The sequence below is a fragment of the Apostichopus japonicus genome, chromosome 9 (assembly GCF_037975245.1).
Source record: "Apostichopus japonicus isolate 1M-3 chromosome 9, ASM3797524v1, whole genome shotgun sequence".
NCBI classification, from domain to species: Eukaryota; Metazoa; Echinodermata; class Holothuroidea; order Aspidochirotida; family Stichopodidae; genus Apostichopus; species Apostichopus japonicus.
In genome coordinates, this window is record NC_092569.1 from 10447733 (window position 1) to 10460029 (window position 12297).

The 12297-nt window shown below is 36.5% G+C and overlaps 1 protein-coding gene across 11 annotated transcripts in view; it reads right to left on the reverse strand.

Annotated features, from left to right (window-relative positions):
• Positions 1 to 84: 84 nt before the first annotated feature.
• LOC139973558 (uncharacterized) overlaps positions 85 to 12297 on the reverse strand; it is a 103355-nt gene continuing 91142 nt past the window's right edge. For all 11 annotated transcript variants that reach the window (XM_071980329.1, XM_071980327.1, XM_071980321.1 and 8 more), the window contains 5 exons: positions 11796 to 11952; positions 11144 to 11264; positions 9850 to 9987; positions 7866 to 7942; positions 85 to 7182 (listed from right to left, as the gene is read on the reverse strand). In XM_071980329.1, coding sequence (XP_071836430.1) covers positions 7167 to 7182; positions 7866 to 7942; positions 9850 to 9987; positions 11144 to 11264; positions 11796 to 11952 — 509 coding nt within the window. In that variant the 3' untranslated portion in view covers positions 85 to 7166. The remainder of the gene's footprint in view (positions 7183 to 7865; positions 7943 to 9849; positions 9988 to 11143; positions 11265 to 11795; positions 11953 to 12297) is intronic.

Consider the following 12297-nt stretch of genomic DNA (forward strand, 5'->3'; position numbering starts at 1 on the left):
ATACTTAATTACCAGCTTAATTAAGCTGGTAATTAAGCTGGTATCTTAAAATCAGCACCAACAGAAAAAAAAACGCACAAACAACTCAACAACTTGGCTGATCAAAATATTACCTATGTATGTTAAGAAATAATAACAATGGAGAAATTTGATAAACACGATTGATATGTCCTTCCATGAGAACATTGTGCTATTAAAAACATAAACGAGACATCTTCAACACTTCGTGATCAATGAAACCATTGCATAACCCAAATATACCCCATTTGTTGGCCAACAAGTGAGGGGAGGGTGTGGGGGGAGGGGTGTGTGGAATGAAGCATCAAACTCAAGACAACAAAAGGAGCATCCATCAGTAAGTGGTCAATTGTCTTTTTCAGTTATCATTTCTAATATTCAGCTCCAGTGAGTCAGTCACTGGAATGATTCAATTAATACCAATATAATTAATATATATATTATAATAAATATATATTATAATATATAATTAATACCAAAGTGTCATAACACATATAAAATGTAAAAGTTCATCTTCCAGTGAATATCTTCCACACTTATCCCCACCACCATCTCCCCCCCCCCCCCACCAAAAAAATAAGGAGAAAAGAATATATATACACATTTTGCTTGTTCCCTAGAGGGCAACAATCATCACATAACACCCCCCCCCCTAACCCACCAATAAAAAAGCTTCATGTAGACTGTTGCTCCTTCCTGCCTCATTGAAGATATGATTGGTAAGATTTGACAGAATAGATACCGAATCAACTGACACTTTATATGATAACCTTAACAAGTGGTATTTTGAATTACCTGCATCCATTTAAAGGGAAACTGCTGGTGCCATCGAATACACTTGGAAAAAGTGCCACTTTTTCACAGTAATTCCATATTGATTGTTCTGCTATATTTTTTTCTTAAAACTTAACATCTCATACTTTAGCCTTAGATCAATCAATCCTTTCCAGTTGAGGTATAGATAACTTGGTCAAATTTGCATATTAGAATTGGGGCTGACATTGTTCTTGCCATGAACTTTTCAGAGAGTCTTAAGTACAGGCTAATTGCAACTTTTTGAAGAAGAAAACATTTCCATATTTACTTCATTTTATTTGCCCAAATAATGGAATCAGATGGCAAAAATGAAATATTGTCACCAAAAGATGAGAGAGATGCTGAATGAAAACAAAATATTTCTTTTGAGTTGTAAAACAAGGATATTCCAAACTTGAAAATACTTTATTTCATGGTATAATAGTATACAACACCATGTGAAGAATTTAAGCGGGGGGGGGGGGGGAGGGGGAGGGGTTTGTTAATTTACAATCCATATATACATTGAAATGTTGGCCTAATACATCAAGAAAATACAACGGCTTAATATAGAGTAGTCTCCAAAAAATTTTTGGGGGTTTTGTAAAAGTTGACCAGAAAATTGTTTATGATTCTTATCATACAGTGATGCAGGAAAAAAATTCAGACAGCAACATCATTTCTGTAAACTATAAATGTTACTTAATATAAATGTTAAAAAAATGAAGCAAAAAACAATGGGGTAAAATCAAATTCTGCAATCACATGACATAGTAAAGGACAATTAGTAGGTATCATTAAACTCACAGCGATTCGAATGATTTGGTGCGATTTGATGAGGAAATAACCATGACACTTACAAAGTTAATGATGAATCTACAAACATTACTGCAATGGGTGCTCTAATGACAGGTAACTACATTGAAGTGCAACGAAATTGTAACAGCCAGTCTAACACCAATGTGTTCGTATGCTTGTATTTAAGAGATATATACGCAAGAACTATCACATGTAAGGAGAAGCGGTCATGTCTCCTTTTGTGACAAAGAAGGCGTTTCCTTAACAAACCGTTAAAGAAAGCAGATACATCAACATCATGGGAGATGAGAGCAAAGATGTAATTCATCTGAAAACTCAAATCTGTATCTGACCGTTTGTCTACAACAGCTAGTGACCAAAGAGAATGAAACACCACAAAATGTTTTGAGGGACAGAGTCAATTATACAACACCTAATTGTATTCTGGTCATTTGATTAATCAATTGCTCGTTGATTGCATGCAAAATCCGCTCTATTCCACTCTATGAAATAGAACCATGGGTTATACTTTTTTGGTAGCACTTTTTTTAATGGTAAGAGAGCAGAGAAACCTGTCTGTTAAAAACAATCTGTTGCATGAGTGCATTTTACACATCTTAATATAATATGTTGTATAAAACAAATAATGAATGGTTTCCATTCGTGCAATAAGATGTAATTTGTTCCATTCAACTCGGCTGTGCCTCGTTGAATGGTACATTCCATCTTTCAACGAATGAAATATTTGCACTATTGCACGAATGGAAACCATTCATTATTTGTATAATATCCCACAGCTGAGTGATGGGCGGGGGGGGGGGGTTCCACCCCCAGGGCGGGGGGGGGGGGGTTGGGGGTGGAACATTACTTACACGGTAACACAGATAGAAAAAAATGTTACGATTTAGTCACAGAATTTTGTAATATTTCACATTGAACACTGACAGATATTACTATTACTGCTTTGATTTGCAATGATGATGAAGCTGTACTTTGCTTAGTGTATAGGAGACAATGTTTAGAAGAGGTTTCAAAAGCTTACTCCAGGGCAGAGATGTTTCACGTATGTTATTGGTTTGATTATATGAAAGAGAAATCAACAAGTTTAATCCAGGGCAGGGCAAGCATGTACTAGGCTTGATTTTATGAAAGAGAAACTTGTTCGAAATAGAAATTCAATAAACCATCCATTGGTACACTACAAAAGCTCCTTTCAGCTACACTGAAAAATTAGAATATTAAAATAATACTCACAAATATTGGGACTTAGCAAGGAGTAATTGTTCCTGAAGCTTTGTAAATGTACACTGCCTGCAAACACTCACACACACACAACATACAGGCATACTGACAAACACATTCACGCAAGAGTTTGTGTAACATTCTATGTTCGGTGTAGTGTTATTTTATATTAAACTGACCATGCAAGACACTAGTAGAAACAAGATCAGTTGCTAAAACATGGAAATTTTTTCCATCCAACATCACAAAGAAATGCTGATAATATGAATACTTCAACACAGTGCACAGCAGCAGTGTAGATGGAACATCATAGAAGCAGAGCCTGAAGACCAGCCCCCCCACCCCCCACCTAAAAATGTTCTAAAACTTATGCTTTTGTAAGTTTTCTAAAATTCTTGTAAAACACAATTTGATTTTAACTGAATCCGCTTAGCACTTTGAGAGAGATATTAACACTGACCAGAGGTATTTTCCCCAGATAACTTCTTAAGGTGATAAGCGTGTGGATTATTAACGGGGCTAAATTTGATAAATCCTGTTTCAACTGATTTGAAAAACTGATTTAATTGTATAATTGGAGGAGGCACACATCGATACAGATCCATTTGTTTACATAAGACTGTCTCCTTCTCTAGGTGGTGGGGCTGCATAGAGACCTGTGCATGCCTTTTATTGTATAAACTAATCAGACGATATGTGATACGAGAGGGCTAGGATCTCTAAAGCCAGCTGGTTATATCTGCAGCTTTCTTCTACCTCTCTATAAAATACAACTGAAAAGCAACTTCAGTTTGTTATTATGTCATTAATTATTATTGATTATTATTAATTAATTATTATTGATTATTATTAATTAATTATTAATGTCATTATTGTGTCATTATTATATTGCAATAAATATGACAGGAGACACTTAAAACAAAAGAATCTTGAGAATAATTGGAAACAAACATCAACAGTTTATAGTTAAGATGTATCCCATGTTGACTCCACAGATGTAGCCTAGTCTACAGACAATCCTTCATAAGATTCTAGGTTACAATCTTTAAACTGTCCATGCTAATTTAGCAACATGTGATCATAATATCAGCCTGGTATGGGCGTGGATATTTTTTACGAAGTCAAGCAGCAACATGCGCATGTGGGTGAAGCCTTACGGAATATAACTCACATTTACTCATGTAGGAAGGCTATGTAATCTAAAATTTTGGTTATTTTTAAAAAAAAAATTTTTTTTTACAATTTGGAAGACCATTGATGGGGGGGGGGGTGTAAGCTATGAGCTGGTGATTTTGTTTTAAACGCATGTAGGTGTTCTCAAGATTCTTAATGCTTACTTTTAGATGAGATTATAAACTTTACACAGTTTACAGTAACAAACATTGTACGTAATGTCAAACAAGCAGGATGTGGGATACGTTGCAATAAAAACTGATTTAAGCCAAAATCCATGTATATTTACCTTCATGTGCTTTGTCAGGGTGAATTCCTTTGTCAGAGAGTGAATTTCCAAAAGAAACCAAAATGTATTAATGCTGCTACTAAATTGTTGCAGAAAAAGAGGTTTACTGGTTGATAGGAAGTAATTACTAGTTCCAAGTTTATCCACAACCACCCATCTGAAAGACATGCTCTGTTATCTCAAAAGCAAAGATTGTGGAGGTACATGATACCTAAATGCATGCGAAGAGTAGCACCATTACCAATGCATGGCCGTTAAACGTTAGACTAGCTCATTACCAAGGACTCTAACCATGGATGTAAGTAACTTGAAGGGTTAACTTCGACTACTCTTTTCCTGAACACATTTGAGACACAAATTATATTCCTTATTAATGTACTTATCTCGACACCTACAGGCCTGGAACGAAGAAGAGCACAAAGTTGTCGGTAGATTACCGTAATGCTTGTATAGTTTTCTGTAATGCCCCATAAACGTCTCTTGACCCTGAACCCGCCCCCTCCCCCTCCAATCTTACCCACCACATTACAAAAGGAGGCTATCCCAACTGTAACATGAAGAAAGTGATGATTTGCAGAATCCAAGCCAGGAGGTTCAGTTGGAAACTTGCATAGATAACTGCCATCTTTATAACTTTTTGATAAAATAATTCCACCTCTGACATGTCTTTTAATTTACGACTCCGGTGTAATAATCTCGCCATATTTATCTTTCTCTTCACGACACTGTTTAAAGGAAGTCCAGCAGGGGAACTAAAGAAGGAAACCGACAGAATATGAACACACTTTAGATGGAGGATAAAATGAAGTTGGGTGAAAGACTGGAGTTTAGACAGCCAGCATCATCACTATGACAACCATTGTAAACAAACAGCTCTTTACAAATTTATGAATACCTTGTCATGTTAATCATAGAAAGATCGGAGAAAATTTAAAAAAAGAGAAAAAAAAAAGGCGACAAAAAAGCCTAAACCATCCTGTGAGTTTGAGAAACACTGACCATTGCAGGAAATATATCATATTTGGAAGTAATATCTTGAAATTACCTTTGAGACAAGGTTCTAAGACCGTTAACATTTTCACAAAACCCTTTCAAAAAATTGTTATATGAAAGATGATAGACTTTCTTCTTGAAAGTATTAATATATCATAAACATGACATCAATTTTACATTATTTTTTATCAAATCTGTTTACAATTAAAAATGACTATGATAGAATTAGATATAGGAACAATGTTATCATCTGTGATAGAGCTTTTGAAAAAAAAAAAAAAACCTTCAACATTCTTAATTTTTTTTTCATTACCTATGAGGACTTCTTTTTTCCTACTTCAAAATTATGTCACGCAAATTTGAATATGTAAATTGGTTTCGGGACAGAATAACTGCTGTGAAATCTATACCATGGCATGGTAGCAATTTGGTGGTAGTTCCTGGCACGCTAATGTTTTGGGCGTTAAACGGAGGACAAGCTTTTCATTCAATCTATTACAAGGGTACTTGGACAAGTTAGGCCACACTTAATAGAACTACTGCCCGTCATTCCTATTGTAACGATGAGAAAACACAACATCTTTCAAGTATGCCTAATTAAAAACGTACAGAGGGCAATACAGGCTGACACACCCGATGCAAATTCTGATATGCTGGTGCTTGATTGGACGACAGGTTTGAAGCAAGTCGACGGATGATGCGATGAGCACCCACAACAACTTACAGAGTGCAAATAATTAACATATTTCACAGAGAATTTACAAAAAATACATAATTTATTGTGACTCGATGACAACCCTACCCTCCTTTCCTCTCAGCAAATAACGCAGAGACAAAAAAGTCATTAGATTAATCCATTCCTTATTCCATTCAATTAATCCTGTTTTGTATTAGACTCCAGGCCGAGTTAAAGAATTTTACTGTACCAATCAAAGCTTCTGGCACTGTGTCAGAAATAGGAATGCTGAGGGGGGGGGGGGTGCAGCACGGTTGCATAGGACATAATCTATTGTACTCCACACTTTAACACAATAGGCACTGAGGGTGTTCAGTGACAATCCCTGTTGTTTGATATTAATCTATTGTACTCCACACACAATAGGCACTGCAGGTGTTCAGTGACAATACCTATTGTTTGATGTTGATTCATCCTACTGTAGATAAGTAACAGATTGCAGCAACTGCAGCTTTACTTTTCAGTATCAAAACCCCACACTCCCCTACCCACTCCCCTCCCCTCCCCCCACCCCTATCCTTCCATCTAAAGTTCCCTTTCCACAAGAGAAAGACAAAAACTTGAATGCCACAATTTTTTTTTATCTCTTTAGCATGTCATACATCAAACATCATTAAACCTCAGACTGTTTTATCTCAAGGAGATTTTTAGCACATCTAGCAATTTTTGTCGGTTGAGGTGGGTTTGAAAACTTTTGAGAGAAACGTTTTCCGTGCATATCATCATTCTTCGTCTGCATTTAAAAAGCTTTGCATACTTTGCGTTATTCTTACGATCGTCTAAAGACTAAAATATAACAGCCATGACTAGAATATATGAATTCCCACTTGATACAAACATGGCTGCTTTATGTACATCATATTTAAAAAAACAAAAACAATTGTCTGTACAATTTTCTTTCTTGCAATTTCTCTTTATACAGTTAATTTCATAATTCTCCCTTAAAATGTCGTGGTAATTCATCACTTCGTGGACATGGATTCCGCATTTTCTTCCTTCTATGGTATCAACCCTCTCCATCTTCCCGTAGTGATTCACAGCGCCCGAATCCAGCAGATCACGAGGCTACGTAATCTTGCTCTGGTGCCACGAATTACAAGTATCATTTTTTTCACCAGAATCTCAAGGTTTATGGAATCTGTTGATAAAACCAAATTTTCAAGTGTGACAGTAACTACCACATCTGAAACACGTCATCTTTTGAATGCTCTATTTTCAATTGCACTATTTTCAATTTTCATTTCAAATTTATTTCTCATATATTTGTACAAGACTAATAATAAAACTAACATTACAGTAGGAAGGTTAGCATATGAAGGACACTAGATAAACAGCAAGGCTGTTATCTCAGCTAGTGACCCAGATCACTGCATATACTGCAACATATTACAGCCACATCTGTGAAGCGAACTTCAGGTTGTAAACTCATGATGCGCTGTGACTAAATAAGTCACAGATACAAAATCAAAACAATAGTTGATTCACCCCACACTAAGGCTTGAAAAGTTTCTACTTTGGCATTGTGGGAATTTTGGCAGCAAAACCATTTTGTTAAATACATCCCTCACCAAGAGAACGGGTCAAGTGTTGCTTACCGTGCATTTCTATTTTGTTTTACCGTCGAGATCTCTTTCCTGTTGGAAAGTATCATACTTGGTACGATTTCTATGAACGAGATTTGAATCACTTCCCGTTTCCAACTTCCTCCCTCTATTATGCTCATTGTTAGAAACTTTGTTGTCTGAATCTATTATTGTTTTGAAATTAGTTGAGACTGTAATAAGGCTTACGTTATGTATTATCATAACACAAAAGACCAACCTTGTATATTTTTTGCTGTCAGCGTGGACAGCCATCTCGTTACTTTTGAATTCGTTCAATTCTTTCCTTATTGAAGCCTGTCAGAGAAAGAAACAGAGGGAGACAGAAAGAGAAAGAGACATTATATAAAAGGAACATTTTTGCAATTTTGCAATTTAATCATTTCTGGTCCATTCTCTTTTTGGCAATAGAGGCTGTTTTGTTGTGTTAACCTCTGCAATGTAAACATCTGCTATGCCATGAATAAATAAACACACAACACATTGCTACTATGAGCAGAAGGGGACATGTTTCCTTTCGACATCTACCGAATTTTATTACATTTCCGACTTAATACACTAAACGTTTGGTTAGATCTACGTAATAATCTCATTGTGTGTGGACATGATGAGTCATATAGCCTACTTTACATACAATACTGTGTGTTGACTATGATATTGTTTTGCAATCATCTGTTTACAGGGCCTGACTTAGTTTGAATCCTAGCAGGAGATATAAGCAAGTGATCAAGAGTATTACAACAGGGATGAGACTGAGCCGGGGGAAAAAAATCTGAAATTTATCGACTGCCGTTCTGGGGGAGGGGTTTAAGGGGAGGGGTGTCCCCCTCCCCTTTAGAAACTTTTTGTCAGGTAAGGAGGGCTTAGATGCAAAATGGTGGACTCTAGATGGAATCTATCACATCACGTAACTCGCCAAAAAAGTGTGGAATTTCTGCTTGTATAATTTATCCATTAGATTTTTTGAACCAAAAAAAGGCTTTTTTGCTTGCTTTGTGCTACTTGATTCCACCACTGGTCAAATTCGGTGTTCCTTCCCTTCACAGTCCAGCATGTTCGGCAAAAAAAAAATTAAATAAAAAAATTAAATAAAAAAAATAAGAAAAAACGCGAATTATGAGAAAAAACGCGAAAAGGAAAAAAAAAAAAATCTCTGCTTGTATAATTTATCCATTAGATTTTTTGAACCAAAAAAAGGCTTTTTTGCTTGCTTTGTGCTACTTGATTCCACCACTGGTCAAATTCGGTGTTCCTTCCCTTCACAGTCCAGCATGTTCGGCAAAAAAAAAAATTAAATAAAAAAAATTAAATAAAAAAAATAAGAAAAAATAAGAAAAAACGCGAATTATGAGAAAAAACGCGAAAAGGAAAAAAAAAAAAATCGGAAATCCGCGTTCCCGCGGAAGAGTCTCATGCCTGTTACAACTAATACCAAGTGATTCTGCATAAAAAAATTAAAAACTTTGCTATGTCACACCAGGGAAATTATTACGTGTTGAAGTCATTCAAAGTTTGAGTTGTCAACCTCTGGACCAATCAGATCAAAACTAGAGTATCTATCTCTCTATATCACAAAAGTGCACTGTATAAGATGAAGGCAACAACATTTTGGAAGGCCCCCTATTAGGTGCAATATATTCCTTTAAATATCATCTAGTGTTGTCTTGATTGCACTAAAAAGCTAAAAAGTCTTTGTTATTAAGATGCCTGACCAAACTCCAGATTTGTTTTCTTCACAAATTTCAAAAAGTAAACTTAATACACTAAAAACAATTGATTTATTAACAAAACTTCCTCCAAACCTACAAGGGCATATATGTTATGGTCAATGGAGTGGACTTTTGAAGTTTATCTAAAATGTATTTTGTAGAATACTGAAAGGCAAAATCTGATTCACTCGAGGGCAACGGTTCTTACTTTGTCCTGCGGCGTTAACTTCGTCCAGGGTTTATCCCCTCTCGGTCATAGGTCAAAGCCTCGATTACTGCTACATATTCGTTGAACTCCAGATTTGTTTTCTTCACAAATTTCAAAAAGTAAACTTAATACACTAAAAACAATTGATTTATTAACAAAACTTCCTCCAAACCTACAAGGGCATATATGTTATGGTCAATGGAGTGGACTTTTGAAGTTTATCTAAAATGTATTTTGTAGAATATTGAAAGGCAAAATCTGATTCACTCGAGGGCAACGGTTCTTACTTTGTCCTGCGGCGTTAACTTCGTCCAGGGTTTATCCCCTCTCCGGTCATAGGTCAAAGCCTCGATTACTTCTACATATTCGTTGAACATGATGATGTTCCTCTCTCTCAGTTCTTCGACGGTAGGTCGGAAGCTCAACTAGAAAGTGAGGAAGAAAGAAAAAAAAACAATTGAAACTGATCCTTATCTCTCTTCTACCAGGTACCTGGTAATAACAGGAAAATAACGACGGAGAAGTTAAAGCAGTGTTCCTGAGAGGATAAATTCAAGGATTTATTTTGCTTTAAAGTGAAGCATTCTGCATTGAATCTCAAGATTTCTCCCCAGATAAATGGCATTTATTTCAAATCATTTTTTTTTAATTTTTTTTTTTTTAAATCAAGTAAATTTTTGGGGAAAATCATTGTCTCTCTGAACAAAAGTGAGTTTTAATGCAAAAACAGGGCTGTTACAGTTTGTAAGCTTTTATAGCATAATTTCACATTGATGTCACTCTGCCCACTACAAAAACCTAGCTCAGTGCCTTGTCCAACAGCTCGCAGCTAAAACTAAACTGGTTTACTACTCAAAACCGAGCGACTGCTTAGTAGAGAAAAGGCTTTCTATACCGGAGCCTTGATTTTCTATTCAATTTGAATTTTTGAAGTGATTAATACTGACTGCTACTGCCAGTCCAAATTGCCTGGTTTATAAGAGGACATTATTCCTATCCTATCCTGCTTGAACACTTAACAGATAGATGGTGACAGAGAGTGCCTTGTTAGGAGCCTAATCCAGTAGTCAAGTTACATTTGATCAGCCCCTAAATCAGTACCTTTCTAACAGACAGAGAGTGCCTTGTTAGGAGCCTAATCCAGTAGTCAAGTTACATTTGATCAGCCCCTAAATCAGTACCTTTCTAACAGACAGAGAGTGCCTTGTTAGGAGCCTAATCCAGTAGTCAAGTTACATTTGATCAGACCCTAAATCAGTACCTTTCTAACAGACAGAGGGTGCCTTGTTAGGAGCCTAATCCAGTAGTCAAGTTACATTTGATCAGCCCCTAAATCAGTACCTTTCTAACAGACAGAGGGTGCCTTGTTAGGAGCCTAATCCAGTAGTCAAGTTACATTTGATCAGCCCCTAAATCAGTACCTTTCTAACAGATAGAGGGTGCCTTGTTAGAAGTCTAATCCAGTAGTCAAGTTACATTTGATCAGCCCCTAAATCAGTACCTTTCTAACAGATAGAGGGTGCCTTGTTAGAAGTCTAATCCAGTAGTCAAGTTACATTTGATCAGCCCCTAAATCAGTACCTTTCTAACGAGTGTTCTCTTCTTTTCCTCCATTATTGCTCTTCTCTTGGCCTCATTGTCTAAATCCTTATAGATGTTCCTTTGCTCTAATTCATCCTTCGTCGGTCTCTCACTTAGACGTCTGTCATCAAAAAATAAGTATAAACAAACAGAATGATGGAGATTTGTATCACACAATCACTAGCAATACCAAATTCATGGCAGAGGGCAGAGGACATTTTTCATTTCCCAGCACCCCCTCCCCCCCCCCCCTCCCCAGACTCAACGTATAGTATACCTGTGCTATATAACGTGAACACATTTAATGGAACTTAGTAGCACAAAGTGTATCTTGAGTATTTAAAGTGGTCTGAAGATGGTCTCCAAATTTTGAAGTATTCGACCAGGGCTGCAGCCATCAATTAACCAAGAGTTCTTAAATGAATAAATACATTGTCATTAAGCATCAGTAAAAAACAAAGACTGTCATTTCACACACTGGTATTAATTTTCGTTATTTGGAAAATTTTCCAGTGTTCTTGGAGCATTTAGGGATACAGGTGAGAAGGGAGGAGGGAAATGGGTAATGATAAGGAGGCCAAAGGTGGGGGGGGGGGGAGAGAGACATTCATCAGCTGCTCTCCTCTGTCTGTGAGGGCTCAGCGACACTCACCTGACTAGCTTAGCACCGACTTGTTCTCTTTTGACCTTTATCTGGTCGTGTGTACTGATAGGGATGATGTTTCTCTCTACGAGCGCCGTCCTGGATGGACGATTATTTAAATGAAAGGCAAGGCTGTCATTCCTCTTGACTTTAGCTGCTAGACTCGCTGCGGGGAGAGAGAGATAAAGATATTAACATTTTAAATTTAAAACATTATTCCTATCGTATGTACTCAGACCTTGAGCAGTCGCAATTTCCAAAATCCTCTCGAATGGAATTTTTATTTTTGGGTCCAGCCAAACTGTTCTTAACTTTCACAAAAGAAGTGTCAAAAAGTTCAACAAGGAAAAAAGGAAAAAAAGGTGTAAAAACCAAAACTGATAGTAAAACCATAATCGGGCTCAGTTTTCGTTCGAGTTTTAATTTTATAGTTTTAGTTTCCATTATAGAGTCATTTGATACTAAGGGGAGGTAAAACGTTTCCACATTATTAATTTCCCTTTCATATTCC